General features: G+C 41.7%; 2 protein-coding genes across 2 annotated transcripts in view; one reads left to right on the forward strand and one right to left on the reverse strand.

Moving 5' to 3' along the window:
* Positions 1-3,846, forward strand: part of LOC139413816 (histone deacetylase 7-like) — a 69,930-nt gene extending 66,084 nt beyond the window's left edge. The window contains exons 23-24 of the mRNA XM_071161601.1: positions 1,614-1,767; positions 3,411-3,846. Coding sequence (XP_071017702.1) covers positions 1,614-1,767; positions 3,411-3,456 — 200 coding nt within the window. The 3' untranslated portion in view covers positions 3,457-3,846. The remainder of the gene's footprint in view (positions 1-1,613; positions 1,768-3,410) is intronic.
* Positions 3,847-6,368: 2,522 nt separating this feature from the next.
* Positions 6,369-22,488, reverse strand: LOC139414445 (twist-related protein 2-like). Its single transcript, XM_071162360.1, has 2 exons — positions 20,775-22,488; positions 6,369-7,674 (listed from the first exon to the last, which is right to left on the reverse strand). The coding sequence occupies exon 1, from the start codon at positions 22,171-22,173 to the stop codon at positions 21,568-21,570; it is 606 nt and encodes a 201-aa protein (XP_071018461.1). The 5' UTR covers positions 22,174-22,488; the 3' UTR covers positions 6,369-7,674; positions 20,775-21,567.
* Positions 22,489-25,743: the final 3,255 nt, after the last annotated feature.

The raw sequence follows: 25,743 nt of genomic DNA on the forward strand, positions 1-25,743 counted from the left end.
TTTCTCTGTCTTTATCATTCTTCCCTTTCTCAAGCTTTCTTTCACTCTACAGCAGAGATGGGCAACTGGTGGTGGCCTGCGGCCCGCATTTTGAAGGTCCTCAGATCAACTTCCCCCTCAAAATTGGGGAACTCAGTCGGGGTCTCAACTTTCTTTTGCGAGATAGAATAGTAGAATACACAAATACAAGGTGCAATTTCCAAATTTTGTTGTGCATCAGCAGTTTTGCTCTTGTTATGTCAGTCACTGATAGTCAGTCAATTAGCCAATGTCTGCTACAATTTTTGTTTGCTAAATTAGTTTAGCAGCCAGCTATCTACACTTGTTATCATGGTCGAATTACCGGCCGGATAGCGATAGCCCCTTTTGATTTTGTTAGTCAGTCTCACTCAGATATCATATTAAAAATGGCAAACATTTATTTCTCCCCACCATGGCAAAATCAGTAGAATTGTAGAAAATTTGTAAGAAAATTTGCAAAAATATTCTCTCTGCCCCATGGCAAAATATGGGTACGCAGACCCGTGAGCAACTGCGCTCTCACATGATAAGTTCAGATGTTTTGCTCTACAGTATCATCCCTCTCTTTTTTTCAGTCTCTCTATCTCACACCATCTCTCTTTTTCTCAGTATTCTTTCTTTCTCCCTCTTTCTCTCAATCTTCTTTTCTCTCTTACTCTGCATCTCCCTTTCTCTCTTTCGTCTTCTTTCTGTCCTCCTCCATGAACACCTCTCTTGCACGTCCATTCTCTGTTCTTCTTCTCCTCTCTCTCTCCACATCTCCTCCATCTCTACCACTTCCCTCTCTCTCAATCTATTTCATCCCTGTATTTGTATGGTCTGTTTGGATGTTATTTCTCTCTCTCTCTCTCTCTCTCCGACCACCTCTCTCTTCGTCCCATATATTTCTCCTCCCCACATCCCTCTCATCATCCCTCCTTCCTTCTCATTCTTTCCTTCCTTCCCTCTCTCTCTCTCTCTCTCTCGCTCTCTCTCTTGCTCTCTCTCTCACACAGACACAGACACACACACACACACACACACACACACACACACACACACACACACACACACACAGAGAGAGAGAGAGCCGGCCACTGCCTTCCTGGCTCCAATTATCTTCAAACACTTCTCTACCACACGATCTTCACAACATCCCTCCTGATTGCACACAAATGTTATCCCATTCCAATTAGATTAATTAAAAATATTTGCAAAGCCACAAGAATGTTAAGCCCCTTCATTTAGGCAGAGGGTGAAATATATGTCTGGTGAATACTGGGAACACACACAACTTGGTCCTCTCTTTCTCTCTCTCCACATGTGCGCACACATACACACACACCAAGGCCCTTTGGCACAATTGTGTGATTTAAATTACACGAATGCTGAATTAAAATTGTGGTATTGGTGAAAGCTGAATTAAAATTGTGGCATTGGTATTTTATTTCGACCACACACACAAGTATTAACTGTAGTATTGCTTAGTATACAATATAGTTCACATACTTCAAAGACATAATAGCTCAACTTTTAAGAGAGTACTCTGCAACGATGCAACATGAAAACCTGAAACAATGACTTTCTCTCTCTATCTCTCTCTCTCTCTCTAGGTGAGTACTGGCAGTCGTTGAGGGTGGTGGCCCACACAGTGGATCAGTCATACATGCAGGCCCAAGGACACAGTCTGAGACGTGGCTCAGAGGACCACAATGACACCGTCTCTGCCCTGGCCTCTCTATCCATGGCCAACCTCACCACAAACAGGTGACATCACTGACATCACATAGTAAAAGCACTGACACTATGTTGTAACAGCAATGACACCATGTAGTAACAGCAATGACACCATGTAGTAACAGCAATGACACCATGTAGTAACAGCACTGACACTATGTAGTAACAGCACTGACACCATGTAGTAACAGCAATGACACCATGTAGTAACAGCAATGACACCATGTAGTAACAGCACTGACACCATGTAGTAACAGCACTGACACCATGTAGTCTTATATAATATCAATATAATATCATGTAACATGAGATTAGATTTAAAACACCCTGTAGTCTCGTATGATATTAAAATAATATAATAAAATATCAAGTGAAGTGTTATAACATTAAATTATAGTTAAAGGGATGTTTCACTCAAATACATATTTAGGTTATTTAGTTATTTTCAGCAGCATCTGGCTAGCATTGGCTTTCCTGAACTGAAAGCTTTGGAATCATAGGAGACATTTTCTTTACAACAGTTATTTCTCTACAGCAGCCTACTGTAGGTATGTGGAAAATCATGTACATGTGTACTACGAGTGAACCACCACTTTAAATATGTATTAGATGAAAACTTAAACATGAACTCCTTAGCTGTCAGCTGCATCTCATCACACTGCTTTGGATGAGTGATCATTTCCAACACCAGTCCCTAGATCAGCTTTTGAACCAGAAGATGAATCAATTAGTGTTCTAATTGTATTTTATGGGAGACAGTGTGAAAATTCAAAAGACGCAGCACTGTCTCTCTCCCTTTAAAGGTGCAATATGCCGATATCCGCCATTTCCTGGTTGCTAAAATTCTACTAGTTTGACTCATTTCAGTTTATGTGACAAAACAAGCAATGTATAGTGTAGAGAAACATAGTACAATCTAAACCTCTGTGAAATATCTTTTCAATTACCAAAAATATTGTATTTTCAGCTGTTTGAAGCTGGTGTACAAACGTTAAGAATGGGAAGTGTAGAAAAAGCGCACATTGAACCGATCTACCGCTTGTAAGACTTGCTTTCAATGACAATGACAGATCTATAACTCACATTTTTATATGAATTTGGTCGGGTCGCCCAAAAAGTTACTTTAGTTTATTTAGTTCATATTTTCTTAACTCTATTTCTTGAACTGCATTGTAGGTTAAAGGCTTGTAAAAGTAAGCATTTCACAGTAATGTCTACTACACCTGTTGTATTCTGCGCATGTGACAAATACACATTTATTTGATTTGATATTGCAGCGTTAAAACCCTATTTAAACAGGAGTTGTCTACAACCACATGAAGATAATTGCATCAGTATGCTCTAGAACTATTTGCAGCATCTGTGTCCTGTTGAAATGTAATACAGTGATATATATATATATATATGTGATATATATATATATATATATATATATATATATGTGATGGTGTAATTCCCGAGGTGCCGATGATGTGGAGGTCGATTAAGGCAGCCCACCGCACCTCTCTGATACAGAGGGGTTGGGTTAAATGCGGAAGACACATTTCAGTTGAATACATTCAGTTGTTCAACTGACTAGGCATCTCCCTTAGTTTATACTGCTGTAATACTACAACAGGTTATATATTAGAATGCTATACAATTCCTTTCTCTCCTCTCTCCCTCCTATTCAGGACACAACCAGATGAACTTATGGAGGGGGACAGAGACTCCATGTAGACAAGTGCACTTTCCGACAAACCTAACACGCACACACACACACACACACACACACACATTGTGATCCACTCGGCCCTGCTTCACTTGACCAGAATCCACTGTCTCCAGTTGACACTGTACAGACCATATCCTGACCACTATAGGCAAACTGAGTAGCTTCCGCCTCACACACTCTTACACCTCATCAGAACACAGTTCTACTGGCCTTACTACGACCACTCGCTTGATTCGACCGCATCTCAACCGCACACTGATAACACATCCCATTAACAGGGTACAGGAGGACCAAGAGAGAGGAGAATGAACACTGTCTTCATGACATGCCTCTGCATGCCTCCCTCGTGTGTAACATTGTGAACTGTGAGGACACAGAAGGAGAGGAGTAGCAGACCTGAGCATAAACTGGAGGGGGGAAAGATATACCATTATAAACATCACCGGGGTGGGGTGGGGGGGGGGGGGGGGTTGAGACTTGACATGTAGCATGAAGTGACTTGACAAAGACCAGCTACATGACTGGCTGTAAGCAGAGTCTCTCTGGGGAAGTGAGCTTCTTGTTTAGCCTTCGGTCACAGGTTACCGCTGCACATCGCCAGGCCGACAGAACCGAATCACACAGAGAAGTAGGAAGTAGTCCCACGTCCCCACAGAAGTTACTATGAAGGAGAACAGATATCGCACCCTCACCGGGGGGACACTTATCTCTTATTGATAATGTCATTTGAATTTATGTGACGGCAACAAAATGAAGAAAAAGAAAGAAGACTGGGAATTTTGTTCTGACTTTTTTGCACTGTGTATTTTGTAATGTGAACCAAAGAGAGAATGACAGAATGGACCTGGGATTGACAATAAAACATGTAAATTATCATACTCATGTTTTTAAGCTGATTTAAATATTGTAAGTTTGATTTATTGCGTAATGTATATCACATGTCAATACATAATGGTCATGTTTTTTAAGTAGCAAATAGAGAAGGCCTAGAACCCTGTGATTCAGAGATTTTCTAGTTGTTTTTCTTCCAATGCAAAAGTGGGGTGTAAGACTCTCAGACAGCACTTAAGGAAAATATGAAAATGTATTATTTATATCTCAAGTTGATGGCATCTTCATTCTTTGTCATTCTAATGATAACATTTATTAGGAAATGAATCTAATGACTCACTGTGACAATTCAGGAAACCACTTGTTAGTGAGAGAGGAGTCAGATTAAACAAGAGTCAGATTAAACGTTCCAAAGGTGTTTCAGGCAAGGACACACACCCCGCCATACGGTCCTACTCTACGCTCGGCCACTCACAAAGTGTTTATGCATGTGTATATAAATCACTGCATTTACATGTTGTCAGCAGGGTATTTCAACGTAATGAAGGTAAAATACAACTAATGTTGCTGGGTTCAAGGCAGATTAATAACACAGTTGAACTGACTTCATGGTCTTAAACTCTGACTGGCACTTAAAAGCTGTCTGTTGACTTCACGGGACTCAAACAAAACACAAATGCACTTACAATGTCTTAAATGTTGGGATTGTGTTTTAGTAAAATTACAAAAAAAATGTACATGTCTATTCCACTCTGACAATGCCTTTTTTTATTGTTGTTCTGTTGTGATTTCACAAAGACCCGTTTTTTAACATGTGGATTTATTGACATGCCTGTTGTATTTTGTATCTTTGATAGGCTGTATTTTTTAAATGCTTAGTTTTCTACTATGAAAGACAAGTGAACAAGGATTTGTTCATATCAGATTATCTACCACTAGATTTACAAAAAAAAGTCAGGTATTTTTGTTTCTGGACCATACTGCAGTCAGCATATAACGTTTGAAGTTAGCACTTAGTTGTTGGAGTCAGCTTGTTAAGCTAGCTGACTGTAGTATGTAGAACAATTGAGCACAGGTTGAGAGAAGACAAAAGTGAAAAGCCTTCTGTGAACAGCATCCCATTCGTAAAGTGGTATGGCCTCTGAACATAACTTCAAAGACTTTTGTGAATTCCTGATTGTATTTGTATTTAAACAGAGGTTTTTGTTCTTAATATAAAAAAAATATGGATTAAAAAACTGCTTACATTTCTTGTTAGCACTTTCCATTAAATAATGATTTATTTGTTACCCATTTAATGTTATTGCAGTGCCTTGCTTATGTATCGTGTTAACAAAATATATTTATCTCACAGTGCTACAGATTCATTTGTACTATAATGTTGTATTGTTCCAGTACTTTTTGGTGCTTTATAATATACATTATAGAACCAATACTTTACATGACAAGACCTTGCAAGAGGTATATGGTATTTGACATTGACATGGTGAAAAGGTGATTATTGATAATGAAACAATACATTTGACTATGATTATGTGGAACAAAATGGCCACCATGTATTATTAATTTTCTTTCAGAAGGGTTCTGTGTTATATTTTTTCCTGGTTTAGGTTTATTTCTGCTTTAATTAAGTACTTTTGAGAACACTGTTATCTGTTTTCCTCAATAAAAGGGAAATAGAGTTTTCTCAGCATACATTTTATATATTTTTTATCCCTTTAAATATTGGCCATTATTTGTATTTAATGTTGTCCTTACACCAAGCACTCAGCTATTTTGGGAATATAAAAACGCATGTCTTGGTAATGTAACACAGTTTGACACAGATCTTGGTTCCTGCCTTGCATTGATACAAAAGGTATTGCAGTTCACTTATTTGTTATATATAACTTATAAGACATTGTCTTGTCTTCCAATGTACTCTGTTATACATAATGTACTCTGTTATTGTGTGCAGAGTGTTAGAAGAGTTGCTTCGAGACAGAAAGATGGAAAAGTGTCTTTGAAAATGGTCCTGATCAGACTTTCAGTGGTATTTTACCAAAACTGTTTTTATTATTATCCACAGGAGCTCATGTAATGAAAAGCTGGTGACAAACAATCTGCCAAAAGAACTACATCTGAGCACGAGGATAAAACATATTAACCAACTACATTTTCTGGAGACAGTATATCAGATATTCCCACTACCTACCATTACCCAGTAGCAACAAAGTCTGAATTTATCACATTGTAAAAAAAAGTACAGTTTACAATTTTCATTACACTCTCAAATTACTGATAGCATATTGCAGTATTTCCTTAAAAGTATCTTAAAGAGAAATTCTAATGAATTACTAAACTTACAATATTCAAACTATATTTTTATCTTTCATTTAAAAGTACTACACTGCTACTTAAAACTATAAGTACAATGGTACTTAAAACTATAAGTACAATGTTACTTGTATATACAACAATGTACAATGTCACTCCTAATTGTATCTTTACTTTAATTAAGAGTGTCCAAAGAATATGTAATATGTTACTCTGATCCTACTGTATTACCACGTAGTTATTTAGTATGTTAAGTTTTCATACTTAATCTATCACAGACCTTAGGTTTAGTGGAATCGATCCACTATGTCTAATCTAACCATAGTCTGTGCATGCTACAAAACTGTGTGTACTACTGTACTCATGTGTTGTAGGGAGCCAGCATAGCTTATCGCTTATTACTTACTCTGATATAAAGTCATTGTAATGTAAAATGTAACCTTTATGAATAAGCAATTAGCATATGCACATGCTAAGTCCACTCGCTATGAAGGGACATAATGCAAACCGAGAAATACATGAACACAGGCAACAGACAAATCAAGCAGATACATTTATATAACTGTTGGAAACATGGCAGGCTTCTGTGACTTTTCCTACCCATCAAATGGAGGTGGAAGAGCCTACAATTATTAGCTTATTCGCATCTTTGCTGTAAACATTCAACATTGGGCTGGGACCACCAGCTATCCATCCCTTTGGCGTCATTATTATGGCCATTATTGTAATTATCATGAGCGTAAGTCATCTCAGTTGTCAAATAATCTTCCTCTGTGGAGTCTTTGAAGTGGCGTATAAATTGAGGATCTTCGTCATGCCTCAGTGACAGTCACATACTGTAATAGAGCATTATAAAACGGTCTGTCTCTCTGTCAGGCTGCATTTTAATACTGTCTGTCTGTCAGGCTGCAAAAGGAGAGTCGACTGGATATCTGTCCTTAAACCAATGCCTGTGTTCGTTCCAATGCCCATGTCTGTGGGCCAGGGCTTCCGAAGAAGGAGAGATGGGGTATGCAGGGGAGGATGGACAAGACCTTTTTAGATGTAAAGAGGAGTCCATTCGTTAGATGTCTGTCCTAAAAGGAGAAATAAAAGAAACAGTGACCTGATGCAAGTAACACATGTTTTAGTTTGTTCATTGAAGAGACATTCATGTGCATATTTTTGTCAATATAGGAAAATAATATATATAAGTCGCTAATGTGTAGTGTGTGCAAGTCGTTTTCCCAAACAAACACATAAACCAGGAAACAAAGCTAATTCCTCTCACACAGTGTAGAACAAATGCTTAACTTCTGCTCTTTCTCCTGTTTAACAAGCAAATATTTCATCTGGAGCTTTCTCAATTGTCTGTAATTACAGTGCAGCTTTCCATGCTGAGAAACAGAACAGAGAGAGAGAGAGAGGGGGAGAGAGAGAGAGAGAGAGAGAGAAAGAGAGAGAGAGAAAGAAGAAGAAGAAGAAAGAGAAAAGGTCAAATAAGCGAAAGTCCAGAGACACGTTTCAGTTTGTAAATAAGAGAACAAGAGAGAGAAAGCTATCCAGTTAGCATGTGTGTTGTGGGTGTCCTGTGACTACACCATAATACACAAATTGCCAGGAATTTGTTGCTTTCTCGTATACCAAACTGGGGTATGCTACAGCAGCGAATAACAAGTTGTGATCTTAGCGTCACTTTGGACTAAAGTAAAGTAGATCCCCTCCTACTGACTGGATTTGGGTAGAGCCTCCTTGGCATTTGTTTATCTCTCTCTCTAGCAAAATGAAAATGTAAGTGCGGTTGATTTACAAAGAAGCAACTGATGCAGTACTAGGTAGCACGCACGCACACACACACACACACACACACACACGATAGGAGCATTTTAGTCTTCATTGACCTCATCTGTAAGGTTTCTGAGACAGAAGCCTACTCATGTTAGGGATAGTTCAGCGATATTACATACTTAGTGTTTCCTCTCTAAATATTTCACTTCTCTGAACTATCCTAACACATAGATAAATATAAAGGCAACGTGTAAAGTGTTGGTCCCATGTTTCATTATCTGAAATTAAAGATCCCAGAAATGTTCCATACGCACAAAAAAGCTTATTTCTCTCAAATTGTGTGTACAAATGTGTTTATATCCCTGTTAGTGAGTATTTCTCCTTTGCCAAGATAATCCATCCACCTGACAGGTGTGGCACATCAAGAAGCTGATTAATCAGCATAAAAGGCCACTCTAACATGTGCAGTTTTGTCACACTACTCAATGCCACAAGTTTTGAGGGAGGGTGCAATTGGCATGCTGACTGTAGGAATGTCCACCAGAGCTGTTGGGGGAGAATTGAATGTTAATTTCTCTACCATTGTCTAATTTTGTTTTAGAGAATTTGGCAGTACGTCCAACCATGCCAGCCCAGGACCTCCATATCCGGCTTCTTCACCTGCGGGATCGTCTGAGACCAGCCACCCGGACAGCTGATGAAACTGAGGAGTATTTCTGTCTGTAATAAAGCCCTATTGTGGGGAAAAACTCATTCTGATTGGCTGGGTCTTGCACCCCAGTGGCTGCGCCCCTGTGAAATCCCAAGATTAGGGCCTAATACATTTATTTAAATTGACTTGATTTCCTTATATGAACTGTAACTCAGTAAAATCATTGCATGTTGTATTTATATATTTGTTCAGTATAGATCTTTTACGTAGTTTTCTTTTCTTATTTTCTGATGTGAACTGGAACACTGAATTGATAACGATAATGGAAGAAGAGCCGTGATTGAAAATAAGAATTTGTTCTTACCTTGTCTAGTTAAATAAGGTTAAATAATATAACAAATAAACCCAGAACTCTGTGATGCACAACGTGTCAAACCCAGAACTCTGTGATGCAATATGTGTCAAACCCAGAACTCTGTGATGCACTATGTGTCAAACCCACAACTCTGTGACGCACTACGTGTCAAACCCACAAATCTGTGATGCACTACGTGTCAAACCCACAACTCTGTGACGCACTACGTGTCAAACCCAGAACTCTGTGATGCACTACGTGTCAAACCCAAAGTATAGAACTCTGTGATGCACTACGTGTCAAACCCACAACTCTGTGACGCACTACGTGTCAAACCCAGAACTCTGTGATGCACTACGTGTCAAACCCAAAGTATAGAACTCTGTGATGCACTACGTGTCAAACCCACAACTCTGTGACGCACTACGTGTCAAACCCAGAACTCTGTGATGCACTACGTGTCAAACCCAAAGTATAGAACTCTGTGATGCACTACGTGTCAAACCCAGAACTCTGTGATGCACTACGTGTCAAACCCAAAGTATAGAACTCTGTGATGCACTACGTGTCAAACCCACAACTCTGTGATGCACTACATGTCAAACCCTGAACTCTGTGATGCACAACATGTCAAACCCTGAACTCTGTGATGCACTACGTGTCAAACACAGAACTCTGTGATGCACTACATGTCAAACCCAAAGTATAGAACTCTGTGATGCACTACATGTCAAACCCAGAACTCTGTGATGCACTACATGTCAAACCCAGAACTCTGTGAAGCACTACATCTCAAATCCAGAACTCTGTGATGCACTACATGTCAAACCCAGAACTCTGTGATGCACTACATGTCAAACCCAGAACTCTGTGATGCACTACATGTCAAACTCAGAACTCTGTGATGCACTACGTGTCAAACCCAAAGTATAGAACTCTGTGATGCAGTACATGTCAAACCCTGAACTCTGTGATGCACTACATGCCAAACCGGGAACTCTGTGATGCACTACATGTCAAACCCTGAACTCTGTGATGCACTACATGTCAAACCCTGAACTCTGTGATGCACTACATGTCAAACCCTGAACTCTGTGATGCACTACATGTCAAACCCTGAACTCTGTGATGCACTACATGTCAAAACCAAAACTCTGTGATGTACTACGTGTCAAACCCAGAACTCTGTGATGCACTACGTGTCAAACACAGAACTCTGTGATGCACTACATGTCAAACCCAAAGTATAGAACTCTGTGATGCACTACGTGTCAAACCCAAAGTATAGAACTCTGTGATGCACTATGTGTCAAACCCAGAACTCTGTGATGCACTATGTGTCAAACCCAGAACTCTGTGATGCACTACGTGTCAAACCCAGATCTCTGTGATGCACTACGTGTCAAACCCAGAACTCTGTGATGCACTACGTGTCAAATCCAGAACTCTGTGATGCACTACGTGTCAAACCCAAAGTATAGAACTCTGTGATGCACTACATGTCAAACCCAGAACTCTGTGATGCACTACGTGTCAAATCCAGAACTCTGTGATGCACTACGTGTCAAACCCAAAGTATAGAACTCTGTGATGCAGTACATGTCAAACCCTGAACTCTGTGATGCACTACATGCCAAACCGGGAACTCTGTGATGCACTACATGTCAAACCCTGAACTCTGTGATGCACTACATGTCAAACCCTGAACTCTGTGATGCACTACATGTCAAACCCTGAACTCTGTGATGCACTACATGTCAAACCCTGAACTCTGTGATGCACTACATGTCAAACCCACAACTCTGTGACGCACTACGTGTCAAACCCAGAACTCTGTGATGCAATACGTGTCAAACCCAAAGTATAGAACTCTGTGATGCACTACGTGTCAAACCCAGAACTCTGTGATGCACTACGTGTCAAACCCAAAGTATAGAACTCTGTGATGCACTACGTGTCAAACCCACAACTCTGTGATGCAGTACATGTCAAACCCTGAACTCTGTGATGCACTACGTGTCAAACACAGAACTCTGTGATGCACTACATGTCAAACCCAAAGTATAGAACTCTGTGATGCACTACATGTCAAACCCAGAACTCTGTGATGCACTACATGTCAAACCCAGAACTCTGTGAAGCACTACATCTCAAATCCAGAACTCTGTGATGCACTACATGTCAAACCCAGAACTCTGTGATGCACTACATGTCAAACCCAGAACTCTGTGATGCACTACATGTCAAACTCAGAACTCTGTGATGCACTACGTGTCAAACCCAAAGTATAGAACTCTGTGATGCAGTACATGTCAAACCCTGAACTCTGTGATGCACTACATGCCAAACCGGGAACTCTGTGATGCACTACATGTCAAACCCTGAACTCTGTGATGCACTACATGTCAAACCCTGAACTCTGTGATGCACTACATGTCAAACCCTGAACTCTGTGATGCACTACATGTCAAACCCTGAACTCTGTGATGCACTACATGTCAAAACCAAAACTCTGTGATGTACTACGTGTCAAACCCAGAACTCTGTGATGCACTACGTGTCAAACACAGAACTCTGTGATGCACTACATGTCAAACCCAAAGTATAGAACTCTGTGATGCACTACGTGTCAAACCCAAAGTATAGAACTCTGTGATGCACTATGTGTCAAACCCAGAACTCTGTGATGCACTACGTGTCAAACCCAGATCTCTGTGATGCACTACGTGTCAAACCCAGAACTCTGTGATGCACTACGTGTCAAATCCAGAACTCTGTGATGCACTACGTGTCAAACCCAAAGTATAGAACTCTGTGATGCACTACATGTCAAACCCAGAACTCTGTGATGCACTACGTGTCAAATCCAGAACTCTGTGATGCACTACGTGTCAAACCCAAAGTATAGAACTCTGTGATGCACTACATGTCAAACCCAGAACTCTGTGATGTACTACGTGTCAAACCCAGAACTCTGTGATGCACTACATGTCAAAACCAAAACTCTGTGATGTACTACGTGTCAAACCCAGAACTCTGTGATGCACTACATGTCAAATCCAGAACTCTGTGATGCACTACATGTCAAACCCAAAGTATAGAACTCTGTGATGCACTACGTGTCAAACCCAAAGTATAGAACTCTGTGATGCACTATGTGTCAAACCCAGAACTCTGTGATGCACTATGTGTCAAACCCAGAACTCTGTGATGCACTACGTGTCAAACCCAGAACTCTGTGATGCACTACGTGTCAAACCCAGAACTCTGTGATGCACTACGTGTCAAATCCAGAACTCTGTGATGCACTACGTGTCAAACCCAAAGTATAGAACTCTGTGATGCACTACATGTCAAACCCAGAACTCTGTGATGCACTACGTGTCAAATCCAGAACTCTGTGATGCACTACGTGTCAAACCCAAAGTATAGAACTCTGTGATGCACTACATGTCAAACCCAGAACTCTGTGATGCACTACATGTCAAACCCTGAACTCTGTGATGCACTACATGTCAAACCCAGAACTCTGTGATGCACTACGTGTCAAACCCAAAGTATAGAACTCTGTGATGCACTACATGTCAAACCCAAAGTATAGAACTCTGTGATGCACTACATGTCAAACCCAGAACTCTGTGATGCACTACGTGTCAAACCCAAAGTATAGAACTCTGTGATGCAGTACATGTCAAACCCTGAACTCTGTGATGCACTACGTGTCAAACCCAAAGTCCAGAACTCTGTGATGCACTACATGTCAAACCCAGAACTCTGTGATGCACTACATGTCAAATCCAGAACTCTGTGATGCACTACATGTCAAATCCAGAACTCTGTGATGCACTACATGTCAAACCCAGAACTCTGTGATGCACTACATGTCAAATCCAGAACTCTGCGATGCACTACATGTCAAACCCAGAACTCTGTGATGCACTACGTGTCAAACCCTGAACTCTGTGATACACTACATGTCAAACCCAGACCTCTGTGATGCACTACATGTCAAACCCAAAGTATAGAACTCTGGAATGCACTACGTGTCAAACCCAAAGTATAGAACTCTGTGATGCACTACGTGTCAAACCCAAAGTATAGAACTCTGTGATGCACTATGTGTCAAACCCAGAACTCTGTGATGCACTATGTGTCAAACCCAGAACTCTGTGATGCACTATGTGTCAATCCCAGAACTCTGTGATGCACTATGTGTCAAACCCAGAACTCCTGTGATGCACTACATGTCAAACCCAGAACTCTGTGATGTACTACGTGTCAAACCCAGAACTCTGTGATGCACTACATGTCAAAACCAAAACTCTGTGATGTACTACGTGTCAAACCCAGAACTCTGTGATGCACTACATGTCAAATCCAGAACTCTGTGATGCACTACATGTCAAACCCAAAGTATAGAACTCTGTGATGCACTACGTGTCAAACCCAAAGTATAGAACTCTGTGATGCACTATGTGTCAAACCCAGAACTCTGTGATGCACTACGTGTCAAACCCAGAACTCTGTGATGCACTACGTGTCAAACCCAGAACTCTGTGATGCACTACGTGTCAAATCCAGAACTCTGTGATGCACTACGTGTCAAACCCAAAGTATAGAACTCTGTGATGCACTACATGTCAAACCCAGAACTCTGTGATGCACTACGTGTCAAATCCAGAACTCTGTGATGCACTACGTGTCAAACCCAAAGTATAGAACTCTGTGATGCACTACATGTCAAACCCAGAACTCTGTGATGCACTACATGTCAAACCCTGAACTCTGTGATGCACTACATGTCAAACCCAGAACTCTGTGATGCACTACGTGTCAAACCCAAAGTATAGAACTCTGTGATGCACTACATGTCAAACCCAAAGTATAGAACTCTGTGATGCACTACATGTCAAACCCAGAACTCTGTGATGCACTACGTGTCAAACCCAAAGTATAGAACTCTGTGATGCAGTACATGTCAAACCCTGAACTCTGTGATGCACTACGTGTCAAACCCAAAGTCCAGAACTCTGTGATGCACTACATGTCAAACCCAGAACTCTGTGATGCACTACATGTCAAATCCAGAACTCTGTGATGCACTACATGTCAAATCCAGAACTCTGTGATGCACTACATGTCAAACCCAGAACTCTGTGATGCACTACATGTCAAATCCAGAACTCTGCGATGCACTACATGTCAAACCCAGAACTCTGTGATGCACTGCGTGTCAAACCCAAAACTCTGTGATGCACTACGTGTCAAACCCAGAACTCTGTGATGCACTACGTGTCAAATCCAGAACTCTGTGATGCACTACGTGCCAAACCCAAAGTATAGAACTCTGTGATGCACTACATGTCAAACCCAGAACTCTGTGATGCACTACATGTCAAACCCAGAACTCTGTGATGCACTACATGTCAAACCCAAAGTATAGAACTCTGGAATGCACTACGTGTCAAACCCAAAGTATAGAACTCTGTGATGCACTACGTGTCAAACCCAAAGTATAGAACTCCGTGATGCACTACATGTCAAATCCAGAACTCTGTGATGCACTACATGTCAAATCCAGAACTCTGTGATGCACTATATGTCAAACCCAAAGTATAGAACTCTGTGATGCACTACGTGTCAAACCCAAAGTATAGAACTCTGTGATGCACTACGTGTCAAACCCAAAGTATAGAACTCTGTGATGCACAACATGTCAAACCCAGAACTCTGTGATGCACTACATGTCAAACCCAGAACTCTGTGAAGCACTACATGTCAAACCCAAAGTATAGAACTCTGTGATGCACTACGTGTCAAACCCAAAGTATAGAACTCTGTGATGCACTACATGTCAAATCCAGAACTCTGTGATGCACTACATGTCAAACCCAGAACTCTGTGAAGCACTACATGTCAAACCCAGAACTCTGTGATGCACTACATGTCAAAACCAAAGTATAGAACTCTGTGATGCACTACGTGTCAAACCCAAAGTATAGAACTCTGTGATGCACAACATGTCAAACCCAGAACTCTGTGATGCACTACATGCCAAACCCAGAACTCTGTGATGCACTACATGTCAAACCCAGAACTCTGTGATGCACTACATGTCAAACCCTGAACTCTGTGATGTACTACATGTCAAACCCAGAACTCTGTGATGCACTACATGTCAAAACCAGAACTCTGTGATGCACTACATGTCAAACCCAGACCTCTGTGATGCACTACGTGTCAAACCCATATCTCTGTAATGCACTACGTCTCAAACCTAGAACTCTGTGATGTACTACGTCTCAAACCCAAAGTATAGAACTCTGTGATGCAGTACATGTCAAACCCAGAACTATGTGATGCACTACATGTCAAACCCAGAACTCTGTGATACACTACATGTCAAACCCAGAACTCTGTGATGCACTACATGTCAAACCCAGAAATATGTGATGCACTACATCTCAAATCCAGAACCCTGTGATGTACTGCGTGTCAAATCCAAATCAAATCAAATGTATTTATATAACCAACGTACATCAGCTGATATCTCAAAGTGCTGTACAGAAACCCAGCCTAAAACCCCAAACAGCAAGCAATGCAGGTGTAGAAGCACGGTGGCTAGAACCCAGAACTCTGTGATGCACTACGTGTCAAACCCAGAACTCTGTGATGCACTACGTGTCAAACCCAGAACTCTGTGATGCACTACGTGTCAAACCCAGAACTCTGTGATGCACTACGTGCACTACATCCACACTACAGCTGTTGGAACAGCCCAGCCCATGCAGCACATCCATCCATCCATCCAGCACCTGCTCTAGCATCAGCTCAATGTTCAAACCCCCAAAACTAAAGATGAGTAGCAGAAGCCCACAACTCTTGGAACCATCGGCCTGTTTGCAAGGCTCTGAAGCTCTTAAAAGCCAGATGTGCCACAGAGGATCTATAACAGCTGGTCCTAGATCAGTGCAAAGTAACTGCAACAGCAACCCTCAAACACATGTAGATCCAGAGGTTCCGGCAGAGGAAAGAACAGTGACAGCTCTTTAATTGAAGAATAAGCAGAGTTGAGCGCCACTTGTTGTTGCCAGGTTAAACACAGCAGCGTATTCTAAATCACACACACACATGAACCCAGCAACATGCACATCTGCATTTACACACACATATACACACATCCAGTAATACACACATCCACTTAAATACACACACATGCTACACACACACAAATGCAACCAACAACACACACATCCGTATAAAACAGCCACACAAATGCACCCAATATGAACCCCTCATATAAACACACACTTTATCCAAACACTCGTTACACACACGAAAAAAGTTCATAAACACATGCACGTTTCATTTACTGTAGGAAGGAATTTCAGTTTCCACAGTTTAGTGAATAACGTCAGGAAGCAGAACAGTTCAGTCGATGACGTTAGGAAGCAGACCAGTTTAGTGAATAACGTCAGGAAGCAGAACAGTTCAGTAGATAACATCAGGAAGCAGAACAGTTCAGTAGATAACGTTAGGAAGCAGAACAGTTCAGTAGATAACGTTAGGAAGCAGAACAGTTCAGTAGATAACGTTAGGAAGCAGAACAGTTCAGTAGATAACGTTAGGAAGCAGAACAGTTCAGTCGATAACGTTAGGAAGCAGAACAGTTCAGTAGATAACGTTAGGAAGCAGAACAGTTCAGTCGATAACGTTAGGAAGCAGAACAGTTCAGTAGATAACGTTAGGAAGCAGAACAGTTCAGTAGATAACGTTAGGAAGCAGAACAGTTCAGTAGATAACGTTAGGAAGCAGAACAGTTCAGTAGATAACGTTAGGAAGCAGAACAGTTCAGTCGATAACGTTAGGAAGCAGAACAGTTCAGTAGATAACGTTAGGAAGCAGAACAGTTCAGTAGATAACATCAGGAAGCAGAACAGTTCTGTAGATAACGTTAGGAAGCAGAACAGTTCAGTCGATAACGTTAGGAACCAGAACAGGATGTAATGACTATGCTTCTCTTCAAGGATAGACTCATCCACATATAGAGTTTGGGTTTCCAACCACAGTGGTGGAACCTTCAAAGTCTGGCTTTTGATGCTGCTGAGGATGTTATAGTAATGTAAAGGGAATACCAGGAGACAGCACAACTAGTGTGTGTACGTGTGTACGTGTGTGCACGTGTGTGTGTGTGTGTGTTCTACTCAACATTTGTGTGTGAGTGTGTGTGATTGTCTTTAAGTGTGTTTTATGTATGGGCATTTGTACATGTGTGTACACATTTTATTTGAATGTTTTATGTTATGTTTGTATAACATTGTTCATATTTCTACTGAAAATGTGTGAGTGTGTGTGATTGTTCAAAACATTAGGAACACCTCATTATGACGGATGGCCTCTGCTCCCTGCACCTCATCGTCCTTTCTTTGGCTCCTTGTTCTTTCCTACCTCTCCCTTTTAATCCTGTCTTCCTGGTTCTCTTTGATGGGCTTTTCAGTTAGCTCAAACTCATCTTTTATCTTTCAAAAAAAGCTTATCTTCTAGGTTCTTATCTGCATTCAGAAGAGTGGCCGCTAATTCCGCCAAGTTTACTTGTTTTTTTCCAAGAGACTGAGAGGAAAGGCAGATAACAAAAGCTAGAAATGGCATACACACACAGACATGGATATACACTCACACACACGCACAAGGATGTACACACACACACAGACATGGATATACACACAGACATGGATATACACACACACACACACACACACACACACACACACACACACACACACACACACACACACACACACACACACACACACACATGGATATACACACACACGCACAAGGATGTACACACACACACATACACGTAAACACACAAGTATACACATGCCAGTGCATAGGCTACACACAGTGATACGAACGCATAAGAACTCCACATAAACAAGCACACACACATATACATCGGCTCACTCACACACACACAGCATCAAACTCTCCCCTGGCACACACACCTTCCTAATGCCTCACAACTGTTTCCAATCTAAAGGTTCCTGCTTGTCTGGGCCTCGGCAGGCCCTGATTAGATGACACTGGATACAAGATCCTAAGGAGAAAGGGCAAGGCTGCAGGGGAGAGGCAGGGAGGGAGGCAGGACTGCTTTTTCTCTATCCCTCTCTTTTTTCAAACTGATATTCCTGATACATCCTGATATACCTGATATAACCTGATATACCTGATATAACCTGATATAACCTGATATAACCTGATTTAACCTGATGTACCTGATATAACCTGATGTACCTTATATACCTGATATAACCTGATGTACCTGATATACATGATATACCTGATATAACCTGATATAACCTGATATAACCTGATGTACCTGATATAACTGATATACCTGATATAACCTGATGTACTTGATATACCTGATATAACCTGATGTACCTGATATACCTGATATAACCTGATGTACCTGATATAACTGATATACCTGATTTAACCTGATGTACCTGATATACCTGATATAACCTGATGTACCTGATATACCCTGATGTACCTGATATACCTGATATAACCTGATGTACCTGATATAACTGTGCAGGACCCCGGTATCTGATAACACTAGAGAGAAAAAACATAACTGTTTCTGGTCTAGTCTGCCTGAGGTATGTTAGATAACGATCTGGATAAAAGGTTTGTTAAGAGTGAGTCAATGGTAAAACTACATGCAAAAATTGAATTGCTCATTGGTGTACTTAAAAACGTTTTAGAAAATATAATATGATATTACAAACATGAAAAATAATTTTTAAGTACATTATTAGTCCACAATTAAATGGTTATATTGTCACTATAACAATCATTTGACAATTTTCGGGTTGTGGGCTGCTGGTATTGGATTTGGCTGGTTGGGTTTAAATATTATGTAGAACTCCAAACTATTGTCAGTCATTCTATTTTCTGATCTACACAGTTCATCATGATAGATAGCTATATATTTCTGCCTAAAACTGTAAAATGATTTAGGATTATACTAGATTGCTACATATTACAGTACAATGTTTCATTAAAATGCTATTTTCATGAAATACGACATTTCGTAACTGCAGCATCATTTTTTTATGTTAGGAAATTTGATTGATAATACATCTTTATACATCTTTAGGACAGGATCTTTATACTAATTTGATGTCAATTAAAATAGTATTTTAAAGTGTTTGTTGTCAAACTGCACACCATATGTTTTAACTAAAGAAGAAAGCAAATTGAATATTGGAATTATGATTCCACATTACTAGATTATTTTATTTGTAATTTAGGCTATTATACAATACTAGAATTTCCTAATTTGTCATTCTGTTTTAACTATATAATTACTTTTAATTATGTTACGGAAAAATATATTTTGTTTAAATAGTTAATCAATAGCTACGAACATACAGAGATGCACATGCACTCATGCACATGGGCAGTGGACATGTGACAGTCAGATACTTATCAAATACGTTTACCTACTGATCCGTTGGGAATAGGCTTTTCCTATTTATTAATAGCATCATGCATTTTGACATATTCAAATAAAGACAGTCAACTCATACTCTTTCCCACTTTGCAAATCAATATCTGAATTTTACAGAGAAGGTGAAAAGCAAGAACAACTCACTTTTCTAAACATTCCGGAGTAGGAAATTCAGATTTGTTTGGGAATGTTTAATCAGGTTAGCTTGTTCTCCCATCAATCACCCTAAAGGGTCACTTTGATCAGTTAAATTAGAAAAGGCATATTTACATTAGCTCGATGCACAGATATGTCAGATGGTTCTGCTTTCCTAACCTGTGAGTTATAACACATGTTCTCATCATTGTTGTCACGCACGTTCATAAAATAAAAACGTAAAAGTAAAGCATTACTACATGGTCAACCAATTGAAACAACAAAGTAAAAAGAGAAATATTTGCAGTACATGTTTTTTTCCATAATACCAATAAGCTCTGCATAACATTCCCATAATACCTGTAGACTGATCAGTATGACATATTTAACTTCCTTGTCACTAGCGTTGCTAGCCTGGGCCTGGTTTCCCCTTAACGATGGAGCTAAGTTACGAGTGTGTTCAAGCGTAACGTTAGTAACGTTTGTTTTGGGAAACAGCTAGCAGATTCAACGATGCGTCTGTAAAGGTTTTAACGATCATCATCTTAAGATGCTTTTGGGAAAGCACAGAGGCCCTGGCTGCTTGGCCATATTGACATGTGTGTGTGTGTGTGTGTGTGTGTGTGTGTGTGTGTGTGTGTGTGTGTGTGTGTGTGTGTGTGTGTGTGTGTGTGTGTGTGTGTGTGTGTGTGCGTGCGTGTGTGTGCGTGTGTGCGTGTGTGCGTGTTCATGTTTTTAAACATACCTGCAGAGGTGTATCGTAGAGTTGTGGAGTTGGGGCTAAATTGTTAGGCGGCATACAGGGGCATTTTAGGTGGAAAGGGGGGTTGGGGGGGCAAAGCTCGAAGGGTGAACGGGTACAGTGGGAGTGATGGGGCAGTGGTTAAGTTGAGTGTTGGGGCAGTGGTTAAGTTGAGTGATGGGGCAGTGGTTAAGTTGAGTGTTGGGGCAGTGGGTAAGGTGAGTGATGGGGCAGTGGGTAAGGTGAGTGTTGGGGCAGTGGTTAAGTTGAGTGTTGGGGCAGTGGGTAAGGTGAGTGTTGGGGCAGTGGTTAAGTTGAGTGATGGGGCAGTGGTTAAGTTGAGTGTTGGGGCAGTGGGTAAGGTGAGTGTTGGGGCAGTGGTTAAGTTGAGTGATGGGGCAGTGGGTAAGGTGAGTGTTGGGGCAGTGGGTAAGGTGAGTGATGGAGCAGTGGGCGATTAGGGGAATGAGAGGGTAAGCAAAGAACAGTTTGAAGAACAGTAGAGAATAGAGAATAATGAAGAGAGGGAGGTAGTGGGTTAGGAGGAAACAGTGTGTTTTGGCTTAAAGGAGGGCCAGAGATAGTGGCTTAAGGGAGGCCTTGGATGGTGAGGTTACAGGGTACAGAGATAGTGGGTTAGGGGAGGCCAGGGATGGTGGGGTTAGGGGGTACAGAGATAATGGGTTAGGGGAGGCCAGGGATGGTGGGGTTAGGCAGTACAAGAAGGAAGTAAGAGAAAGTAAGGTTAAGACAGAGCAGGACGGGCAGAGCAGGATGGAGGATGGAGAGGGGGACACTAGTGGCTGGCAGACATTGCCCAGGCACCCTCCATCCTCCAGACGGAAAAGGCGTAGCTGAGGCGTTCGTGGGCTAGGTAGTTGCAGCTAGCCAGCTTGGCGTCCATCTCATCACTCTGCAGCACCTGGTACAGGAAGTCGATGTAGCGTGACGCCAGTTTCAGGATCTGTATTTTGCTAAGTTTGTCTGAGGGCAGAGTGGGGATGATCTTACGCAGCGAGGCAAAGGCGTCGTTCAGTGACTGCGTGCGCTGGCGCTCGCGAACGTTGGCGATCACTCGCTGAGTGTGCAGGTCCTCGAAGGGCTCGCCGCCCGGGCCCAAACCAAGGCCGCTGGAGCTCAGCACGGATGGGGCCACACACACCACCGACGTGGGTGAGCTCTGTTGCTTCTTCTGCCGCTTTGGCCCTGACGGAACAAGGCAGTTGGGGCTCCCGCTGACCACGGCCCTCTCCTCGGCCCGACCCAAACTGTCCTTCTTGGGGTACGGCACCCGCTTTCGCCCCCCTGTTGGCCCACTCTTCTTGGAGCCCCTCTCCAGCTCCTCCTCGCTGGCCCCCAGCCCCCCTTCAGGGGAGTTGGCACAGGAAACCTCCTCACGCATAGCCACCTCCCTCTCAGGACACCGTCCTTCTTCCCTTTCCAAGGCAGGCTGGTTTTTGCTCTTCGTTCCTCTCTGTCTTTCCCTCTACTTCTCTTCTTCAGACAGCCGCGTGGGAAGTTCTGGTGGAGACACACAGGTTTAGAAGTTTCGTCTTCTTCCTCCAGTGAAGGACGATGAGTGATACGCTTCACGCTTCTAAACTGCAAACTGTTGAAGATCCATAGGTTTGGCTTTACTCCCAGTCAGTCAGAAAGCTCTGTCTCGTTCCTGTGCCTCTGTGGTGAATTCGTCACCTCCAGTTTCCCATCTCCTCAACCCGTGTGTAGACCAACAACAAACCATCTACTTCGTCGTGCTGCCTCCCATGCTTTTATACTCGCCCCGCGAAAACGAGGGGCCTGCGGGCAGCTGCAATTGGTCAGAACCAGCTTCTTAGGGTGTGGTTTGGAAGCAGGAAGTGAGCTCGAGGTTGGTGGGTGGCTGGGAAGGGGGTAAGTGGCCTTCTCAGCCAATTGCGAGAGGCCTTGCTAAAAGCTGCAGAAGTTGTCTGCGTCTTTATAGGTTCCAGATTTCTCCTGCCAGAGCACTCCTGTCATTCTCCAGCACCCGCGTGTCTGTCTGTCTCTCTTCTCATCAATTCATTACATGCTTCGAGGCTCCTACGTTTGTTGTGCACTTTCACTTCTAAGATATTAAAACATTTTTCTTCGTTGATTGAGGGGATTAGTACTGAATGAATGCGCTTGGTATGTTCAAGATTAAGTAGATGTAATATCTACAAGTTTACAGTGAAAACATTTTATGCATGATATCTCAAGGACTACTCCTTTTTTATTATAAAATAAAAACGTTATTATTTCTCAAATTAGAAAGAACAAGTGTGAGTTCACTGTGTCAGAAGTGACCTCTCTAATATTTATGTGGCATCCTTATTATCTATCACATGACACTATAAAGACACATCACTCACACCAAGTGTCAATCCAACAGGCCAGTCTGGGCAAAAAACATGTGGATTAACATTAGACAGATTTTCACTTTAAACAATAAACATTGTGATGTCACATTTCTGTTTAATAGTACCCACATAGAAATGGTGCCATGACAACTGGGATTATTCCTTTAAACAATACTGCCACTGTGAATATGCCTTTTGTTCAGTATAAAAATAGAAAATATGTCACAAAACCTAGTAAATGAAAATAGTATTTTCAACATACAGTATGTCATATGAAGAATTTTTAAAATAACTTTTCAAATCAGATTTCCCATAGAAATATAACAACCAGAATGAATGTCCTTATTTTAGCAATTCCATTTCTATGCATTATCCACTGCAATCTCTATATGTGAGACATGTAGCCATGGCAACGGCCCATCGAGGACCCTAAATAACCCCTAACCCTGTGAGCTTGTGACCCCAGCTCACTAAGGTGAGAGGGCTGCTAATTATGCCATCCATGCCCTCTGGTGGAGTAGACACATGTTCTCTCTCCACACCAGGAACCCAGGGGAACACACATCTGGACCTGCGGGGACACACCACAAGGGACACACACACAAACGCAATACAACTCCTAACCAATATCTCTAGACAATCTCCTGAAATGTAATCAAACATGATGCCTCGAAAACTACACATTTATCAATAGACATGAATAGTTAATTCAAGTAATGTATATGAATTGTCATGTTATGACAGACTTTATATTAGTGTTGATGGTTTTATCACAGGACACAACATGTGATTACCTCTGCATTTGAAGGAGGTGAGTGGAGAATTTTAGAGGGGCTTTTTTTAGTGAACTTTATGAATGTTATATAGCCATATACAAGAGAGCTGGGATCAACTACACTCAACTGCAGTCAATCAACTCAAAAAATGTATTCCAGTCACTGAGATATTGAAGTGGAAGTTAGACTTAACATGCAGGAATAAGAATGCACGCAACACATTGTAATTATAACAGGCCTTACTTAAACAAAATGCACTTTCATTTCAACCGAAATTCCCAAATCAATTCCCAGATTAACTGGAATTATAAATACATTTTCTCCAACCTCCGGGTAGGGTTCCGAAGAAGGACAGGAAGCCAATTGTTGTGCGCTGGGCTGTCCGGGGCTAACCTTGGGGCTGCTTACCTTAGCAGAGCATGCCTCCATGCCACCATCATGGAAAGAATGAGCGAACGACAGGCTAACAGGAACAGCATGGAACGTGCACCCCTCGCACAGAACAGAGGGAAAAATATTGAGAGAGGGAGAGAATGGGAGATGAATAAAGAAATGGAAAAGAAAGGCAAAAAGAGAGAAAAAAGAAAGAAAGGAAGGAGAGGAAGAGAAAAAGAAAGTCCAAACAGAACCAGATGCAGGAGTGGGGAGGGTTGTTTGATCTCCCTCCTCATAGGCTGATTGATGTTGCACATTTCATTTCCTTGTCAGAGTCTTGACATAATGTTTCACTAAACACTCCGGACCCTTTTTTTCTTTTGACTTTTATTTTTGGGGGTTAATAATGAACCCCTCCTGTGGCTGCAAACAGACAGCACGATATCAAGAGGACGTGTATAGAAATGGCTTTGATATCAAAGAGGAGTATAGGCCATCGTAATGTGTACTTTAGGTTTTGCCCATATGTTATAGTCCGAACTGATCCGTAGTATTGAAATACTCTACTGGGTAAAGTGTATGTTGAAAGAGGAGGGTGATATTTCTTAAATCCATAATACTTGAATTTGGTTACTGCCTTCCTGCCAAATTCTAAGAAAGTCTTGAGTAAAGACAACTGATCAACGGCACAAGGACCTTCCATCATAAGTAAGCATTGAGTAACGTGGTTCCTGTTGAAAATGAGTCCTAGAATACACTGTTCACCAAACTTCTCACCTTAACAGATGGCTCATCCTCATCACACTGTCTTGGAATTAGTAGAATAATCACCTAATCACTAGCCCAGGGTCAGACATTTCCCCCTCCTTATGGATATGGTCAGGATTTGGCTGTGGGGTAATCTGATCTTAGATCTGTGGATAGTAAGGCACAAGCTTCTATCTACCACAAGCCTCTGTCTTGGAAAGAGTTCATTGCCCAGCACCCCTCCCCCTACCGCTGCTCCTCCATCCCTCCTCTGGAGCCCAGTGGGACACATGCAGACATCTGGGACCCATTTCCCCCCGTAGAGCAGGACTTCCTGTGGGGTATCAACCTAGCGGGGGTGGAGGGTGAGGGTGCATGGGGGTGAAGGACGGAGGTGCAGGACCGAGGGGGAAGGGTGATGCATATAGATATAGAGTATGGGTAGTAATGAGGGGTTGAGGGGTTTGAAGCTGGGAGAGAGGGCAGGTCTGGGGCCACTTCCATTCACTTCAACCGCCAGCAAGTCGCCTCAATCTGTTTGTGTGTACACATTAAAGATGTAACATTTCCATTTTTTCTCCCCTTTTCTTTTTGATGGCGGATTCAAATAAATCAATGTATTCTTATGGCAAATCTGGTCCTTGGAAACACACACACAAACAGAGATTGTCACTGTGCCGTGTCTGTGTCTATGTCTGTGTGTCTGTGTGTGTG

The sequence above is a fragment of the Oncorhynchus clarkii genome, chromosome 7 (assembly GCF_045791955.1).
Source record: "Oncorhynchus clarkii lewisi isolate Uvic-CL-2024 chromosome 7, UVic_Ocla_1.0, whole genome shotgun sequence".
Taxonomy (NCBI): domain Eukaryota; kingdom Metazoa; phylum Chordata; class Actinopteri; order Salmoniformes; family Salmonidae; genus Oncorhynchus; species Oncorhynchus clarkii.

Bases quoted from the DNA above. Each gene is read 5' to 3' on its own strand.
- LOC139414445 (XM_071162360.1), bottom strand. From the start codon at position 22,173: ATGCGTGAGGAGGTTTCCTGTGCCAACTCCCCTGAAGGGGGGCTGGGG.